We start from the raw sequence: 7,475 nt of genomic DNA on the forward strand, positions 1-7,475 counted from the left end.
CCCCCTCCCCCTTTTTTTGTAGAGACAGAGTCTCCTTTTATTGCTCTTGGTAGAGTGCTGTGGCATCACACAGCTCACAGCAACCTTCAACTCCTGGGCTTAAGTGATTCTCTTGCCTCTGCCTCCCAGTAGCTGGGACTATAGGCACATGCCACAACGCCCGGCTACCCCCCCCACCCCCTTTTAAACCTATCTGAGGCATTTTCTCAATGTCCTGTAATCATTTGGGGGAGTTCTCAAGATGTTCCCAAGGGCCTTTGTGGACATAGGTACATATTATTTTGCAGTTAAAAACAATTGAACAGGCTTGGCACCCATAGCTCAGTGGTAAGGTACCAGCCACATACACCGAGGTAGGTTCAAACCCAGCCCAGGCCTGCTAAACGACGACAACCACAACAACAACAACAAAAAAGCTGGGCATTGTGGTGGGCGTGTGTAGTCCCAGCTACTTGGGAGGCTGAGGCAAGAGAATCGCTTAAGCCCAAGAGTTTGAGGTTGCTGAGGTTGCTGTGAGCTGTGACACCATGGCATTCGAGGGGCAACATAGTGAAACTCTGTTACATGTGGTTTTGTTGCTTTTGGATTTGGTGATAAAGAGCTCTGATCAGCATAGTAGAGCTGAAAGCTTTGTCTGAGAGGCAATAAAAAAGAGAATGGTAAGTCCTTGCTTTTAAGAAAGGTGAGCTCTTTTTCCAGTCTGTCACCTCACATAATTTTAAGAATAAAATTAATCGGTGGCCGCTTGTGGCTCAGGGAGTAGGGTGCTGGCCCCATATGCCAAGGGTTGCGGGTTCAAGCCCCAGCCCCAGGCAAACTGCAACAAAATAAATAAATAAAAACATTTAAAAAAAAAAAGAATAAAATTAATCATAGTATTTAATGGTTATAGTACTTGGAACACTGGTTTTAATATAGAAACATTTTTATTTTCTCATTGTTCATGCTATTGTTTCAGGTTCTTCTGATACGATCTGTGATCTGTTGGGAGCCAAGGGAAAAGACATTTTATATATTGGAGATCACATTTTTGGGGACATTTTAAAATCAAAGAAACGGCAAGGGTGGCGAACTTTCTTGGTGATTCCTGAACTTGCACAGGAGCTGCATGTCTGGACTGACAAGAGTTGTAAGGAGCCATTATTCTTATTTATATAACTCTTTGACAGAGCTAGTTTATATCTAAATGACCAGCTTTGAAGCAGTCCTCTTTGATAAACCATTACATTGTATGCAGGGGATCAGAGATAGTGAAAGGTGGGTCCTGATATTTGGATACCTCCTGCCAGAATTTGAATAACTATGAGAGGTTATCTTGAGCCTTCTTGAATCTCTTCAAGATAAGATTAAGTACACAGCTGGTATCCTGAGCTATGTTACAGTAACTACTTAATTGTGAACTAGACCACTGCTTTCCTCAGTAACCCCATATTTCTCCAACCATGCCTAGTAGTCCCAGTCTCTCAGCCCATGTCTGTGATTTTGGGGCTCTGATAGCTTTGAATGTTAATTACCTCTTGGTATTTTTAATTTTCTCTTCAAGGGTATTCTTGAACTGAGTTACACTGTACATATGTAATATATACACTATACTGAACTGAACTATGGATATACAGTAGAACCTCTGTAAGTTGACTACCCAAGGGACTATAATAAACTGGTCAACATTCAGAGGTGATCAACATAAGAAACTATTCCTCCTGTACTGGTATGTACATGTTCAGTCTATGGAAATTAGGTCACCTTAAGGAGTTGGTCAATGTAGGGATGTGGTCAGCTATGGAAGTTCTACTGTAGTTATACAAAGGTGTTTGACACGGTTCCCTAGCCAGCCCTAGCACATACTACCTGCACCTGAAGTGTGGTAAAAGTTACTCTGGAAACAGCCTACGTGGAGTAGGAACCCTGGCTTTACCACTTAAAATCAGGATGCTCTTAGACATGTTACTGAGGTACACTCTCCCTTAGTTTCCGTAAATGTAAAAATGGGGATAATGATAATAGTACTTACCTCCTAAAGCTGATGAGACTTAACTGAGGTAATATGTATATAAAGAAGATAGAAGTAACAGTCCTTCTTCAGCCAAAGTTCCTCATTTGAACCACAGAACACAAAATGATTTGAGTGAGTCTTTTCTCAACCAATTCTCCTAAAGATGGTAAATTAATTTGTAGGATAGGGCTCCCTTCAGGGCCCGTGTATGTATGTATTCCATTATTGCCTGAGCTAAAAGTCTTTTTTTTTTTTTTTTTTGAGGACATTATGTTGACCTCAGTAGAGTGCTGTGGTGTTATAGCTCACAGCAGCCTTAAACTCTTGGGCTTAAATGATTCTCTTGCCTCAGCCTCCCGAGTAGCTGGGACTGTAGGCACCCACCACAACACCTGGCTATTTTTTGTTGTTGTTTAGCAGACCTGGGCTGGGTTCGAACCCTCCAGCCCTGGTATATGTGGCTGGCACCCTAACCAGTAGCTACGGGTGCCAAGCTGGAGCTAAAGGTCTTTAAAACAAAGTGGGGACTGGTATAATGGGTGATTTAAAGTTCATTTTGAAAATTGCTTTTAGGTATTTTCCAAATTTTCTACAAGGATGTCTATAACTTATTTTTAAAAAAGAAAATTTGCTGTATATAGTGGGTGAAGGGCTTAATTATCTTGGGGAACCCTGTTTGAGAAAGGCTTTAACACATAAGAAGCATGCAGGAATGTTATTTGGGATTTTCTGGCTTACCTTTCATCCACATTTTTAACTTGCCACCTATGAAGTTTTAGAAATCTAGTTGATTTGGCTCTACTGTTTTCTAGACCTTGTCCAATCTTGTCTGTGATTCTAGACAAGTCGCCTAATTCTTAATCCTTCATCTGAAAATAAGACTATTAACACGCTTTTCTGACTATATCTGAATAAACTATATCTGATAGGGTATGAATTGGTACTTCGTAAGCTCAGACAGAGCATAAAGCTAGGAAAATTGCTGTCAGTGGGATTTAGTTGGAAGAAATGCAGTTAAAGAGGATGCTGCTGCCAGACTCCAGGCAGGGTATCAGTGGGTTTTCCTGAAGGGAAAGGAGGAGGTCACTTTATACACTCACCTATAGCATGCTATCATGTTAGTCATATCTGTAGCCTTTTAATTTCATTTTAGCAGCAGTTAGGAAGTGGGTACTTTTTATTTCATTTATTTAAAACATTTTCCTTTTCCTTCCAAACCTTTAACTAGCACTTTTTGAAGAGCTTCAGAGCTTGGACATTTTCTTGGCTGAACTCTACAAGTAAGTTTACTAATTCTAAAAATTCCTTTCCTTAAAACCGTCTACTTCTTTGGGAGTAACTTAGGTATTTGAAATGTTCTTTGTAGAGATTTTCACTGAGTTTTTCTTTTGTCTTCAGGCACCTTGACAGCAGTAGCAATGAGCGCCCAGACATTAGTTCCATCCAGAAGCGTATTAAGGTATCCAAATAAAACTTGGGAAATAAATTGAGTTTAGGTGATTTTTTTTTTTTCTGAGGCACAGTCTCAGTCACTTTGGGGGCTGAGTGGCATCATAGCTCACAACCACCTCAAACTCTTGGGCTTAAGTGATTCTCTTATCTCAGCCTCTGGAGTAGCTGGGACTACAGGCGCCTGCCTGCTCCAAGGGCTGACTTTTTTTTTTTTTTTTAAGTGATGGGGTCTTGCTCTTGCTCGGGGTGGTCTGAATGAACTTCTGAGCTCAGGCAATCTACCCATCTTGGCCTCCCAGAGTGCTAGGATTACAGGGGTGAGCCAACAAGCCTAGCCCAGTTTAAGTGATCTTCATGTTTCTGATTTTATATATAGACTGGCATGTAGCTGCTGCTCAGTAAGTATTTGTTGAATGAGCTGAGAATTAATCTTTCTTTGTTTTAGAAAGTAACTCATGACATGGATATGTGCTATGGGATGATGGGAAGCCTGTTTCGCAGTGGCTCCCGGCAGACCCTCTTTGCCAGTCAAGTAATGCGTTATGCTGACCTGTATGCAGCATCTTTCATCAACCTGCTGTATTACCCCTTCAGCTACCTCTTCAGAGCTGCTCATGTCTTGGTGAGTTAAGGCTACAGCCTTAAGCTACTATTGATCGCTAAGATGTACTATAAGGCTAGGATCAGCAACCAGCTTTACGGGATGGCACAGGAGATAGTTTGAACATTTCTTTATGAAATACAGAACCCTGGTAAGAGAAAGTATGACCAAAATAGGAGGTTATAGAATATAATTTTACCTTCTGAAATCTACTCTATTAAAGTTATTTGAATGATAGAAGACTCTTTTGTTAGCACAATTGAAAGAAATGTGTTTTATATTCCTATGTTCTGATACTTTATTTTAGGACTTTTTGCTGTGAAATAGAAAATAAGAATCTCTCCTCTCCATCTTATCCCGTTTCAGGCTGTAGTAAACAATATATAAACTATTGAAGAGGGGATGAGGCAGACAGGCAACTGTAGGTAGTTCTAGGAAGATATATCTATATTGACCTGTCTTCTGGTCCATTGTAGAGATAACTGCATGGCCATCTAAGAGAGGGGTTAGGATTTGGGAGGCAGCTATTTCACTCTGCCTGCTTTCTGAGCCTCTAGCCTTGTCCTATCTAGATGCCTCATGAATCAACGGTGGAGCATACCCATGTGGATATCAATGAGATGGAGTCTCCCCTTGCCACCCGAAACCGCACATCAGTGGATTTCAAAGATACTGACTACAAGCGGCATCAGCTGACACGGTCGATTAGTGAGATTAAACCCCCCAATCTCTTCCCACTGGTCCCTCAGGAGATTACACACTGCCATGATGAAGATGATGATGAAGAAGAGGAAGAATAAAGAGGAAAATCAAAATCCTGAGCACCCATTAAACAAGTTCTGGCAGGACTTAACAGAAGCAAAGGATGTCCCTGTTTGGGTTCCACTGGGGCAGGGGGGGTGGGGGGTTCCATCAAAGGTATGTCTGGAAAGTTTCTGAAGACTTTAAAATAGTCTTATCATAGAGGGATACCTGTTTAGTTTTGTGTATCTGTACTCTGGTGCAGATGATTCAAAATTGTATCGGAGTCTATTAAGGAAGGGTAAAATCAGGCTGAACTGCATGCAGAAATGGCTCCATTGTGGTTTGTGACACTGTTTCCTTGTCTTTCATCATCATCATCAATATGTCATAGTGAATCTGGATATACTAAGGGGGTGAAGGGTCTCAGAGTGAAACAAGAAGGACAATGGGAAGAGGTGATCCAAAATGCTGTAATTTTACAAATTGTGCTGTAACTCCAAACTCCAACTTTTTCAGTGCATTATGCAGTATTGTATGTCAATAGAGGAAAAATACTGTTTCCATTATCACATGTAGCCTGCTGTTAAGGTCAAGTTTCCTTTTATAAGCCTTTAAGTATCTTGAGTGACTCTGGCAAGGCTACTTCTCTATCTGCACCTTCGCAGAATCGTTCCCTCCTTGCTTCAGGGCTGCATTGGACTGTAAGGACTCGATTTTAAGGGAAAAGACTGCATCTTTTCTACTTTTTTTTATTTTGGTTGATAATGTAAATGCTTATTTTTTATCCACAACCAATCTTTTTCTCATCTATAGAAAGAATTTAGTTGAAAGGACAAAGGAGCAAAGAAAAGGAAAAGAGAAACCACCTTCTTACAGTACAGTCTAAGTAAAATTCCTTAGTGTGGACTATAGAATTGTAGCTCATGCTACCCAATTCCAATTTCTGCCCAGTAGGGTTGTCTTATTTTAAAATTGAGCACTGAAGGATGGAAGAAGACTCTGTAAGCCAGAATGTTACTAAATTCACTTCAGAATCCCAAGTGAAACCACACCTTGTTTTGAACAAGAATGAATCAATACTGTACATGTCAGGGTATTATAACTGCCTTACCAGTACAGTGAAAGTTGTTCCAACATTTTTAACAGTGGTATTGACTCTTAATTTAAGCTTCATGTATTTTCTTCCATTCTTATTGTCATTGGTCATCAGGGGAGGGGTAGATTAGCTGCTCTAAAGTTCAATAAAGTGTGATATTTCTAATACTGACTTTGACCCTTTCTGTAGTTATTGGTCTTCAGGTGGGTTTAGGTTTGGTTTAGTGACATCAGTTTGACTTTTCTCTTAAAGGAAATACATACATTTTTTTAAAATGCAAAAAGAAGCCCAGATCTCTTTTGATTAAAATGAAATTTTCAAGAATTGATACATTCTAACATGACTACTTTTGATTAAAATGAAATTTTCAAGAATTGATACATTCTAACATGACTATCTTTAGAGTAGGCCTCAAAGTTTTTTTAGTTTTTTGGAATAGGACTGTAAGGTGAGGTAGAGAACACAACTCAGCTACTTAGTCAAGGAAACACTGCCTCCCTGCTTTTGATACGTATGGTTTTAGATTAAGTCATGCAAAGAAACATACTCTAAATGGTATCTGTGGGAAATATATGCCCCTTTAAAAAAATCAGGTTAGAAATACTATCGCAAATAACAATTAGACCGTTGTCCCAGTTTTAAAACTTTAGAGAATGTGTTTGTAGTCATCCCAGTAACTATTTCTCATTCAAGATGGAGATGTTGCCCAGTTTGGCATAGAAATTATTAGGGTTTGAAAAAACTTAGTACTAATCTTACAATTACAGAGCTAACTTATTATAACAATACATTTCCATGTTTTCCCTTTAGAGCAAGGACTGCATCATCACTTTGCTGTGCTTCACCATACTTTTTGCATTGCATTCATATAAGAATGTCATACTAGTCAGATGACTGAGTCCAAAGATTGGGAAGAGAAAAGTACACAATTGGAATAAGAATCCCACTGCTAGTCATAACTTTCTTTGGGATAACCAAAACATTTTAAAGGGCTAAGATCCCATAAGAAGTCTAAGGCCTAGCGTAAAATGTTGCTTCTCTGTACATCACTCTTGTTAAGTCTGGTTCATGAGCAGGCACCCAGGGCAGCTGAAATTGAGCTTTAAGTGAGTTTGTCTGTTGCCAGTAGTTAAGGAAACTGAACTTAAAATGTATATTTTTCCTTTTTTGAAAAATCCGAGGAGTTTCACACCATGAGAAGACATCTGCCATCTCTTTTGAGAATTTTTTCCTAAGTATTTTGAAAACTACTTGATTTATAGGCTTTGTAGGACACATCCCCTTCTTAAGTATTAGATTGAACTCCCAACCTTATAGCATGTACTAACAGGAACCTTGGCCTGTCCAGCAGTTGGTCAAAGGTATAACAGACCCAAGCCCTGCTGGGTTTCCTCTGCAAGAGGAATCATTCACCTAATACATTAATCTCTACAGATGATCAGTTACAGCTCTGATGGTATACTTCAGAAAAGTTGTGCAAAACCAAGAAAATTCAATGTTCTGTTTCAGACCTAAGGTTTTTCTCTCAGCATAGCTCTGCTGAACTCTATAACAATAAAGCAAACCCATTAATCTATCTTTCCTAAAAG

At 39.6% G+C, this 7,475-nt stretch overlaps 1 protein-coding gene across 3 annotated transcripts in view; it reads left to right on the forward strand.

The window, feature by feature from the left end:
- NT5C2 (5'-nucleotidase, cytosolic II) overlaps positions 1 to 6,051 on the forward strand; it is an 85,133-nt gene extending 79,082 nt beyond the window's left edge. Inside the window, exons 13-17 of one of the 3 annotated variants that reach the window (XM_012803645.2) lie at positions 959 to 1,129; positions 3,222 to 3,273; positions 3,392 to 3,452; positions 3,891 to 4,067; positions 4,619 to 4,846. In XM_012803645.2, coding sequence (XP_012659099.1) covers positions 959 to 1,129; positions 3,222 to 3,273; positions 3,392 to 3,452; positions 3,891 to 4,067; positions 4,619 to 4,846 — 689 coding nt within the window. Of the gene's footprint in view, positions 1 to 958; positions 1,130 to 3,221; positions 3,274 to 3,391; positions 3,453 to 3,890; positions 4,068 to 4,618 lie in introns of all 3 variants that reach the window. The other 2 variants (XM_012803644.2, XM_023511644.1) reach the window with 2 other exon arrangements.
- The last annotated feature ends 1,424 nt before the right edge of the window (positions 6,052 to 7,475 follow it).

Source organism: Otolemur garnettii, unplaced genomic scaffold (genome assembly GCF_000181295.1).
Source record: "Otolemur garnettii isolate 467f Iridium unplaced genomic scaffold, OtoGar3 scaffold00021, whole genome shotgun sequence".
Taxonomy (NCBI): Eukaryota; Metazoa; Chordata; class Mammalia; order Primates; family Galagidae; genus Otolemur; species Otolemur garnettii.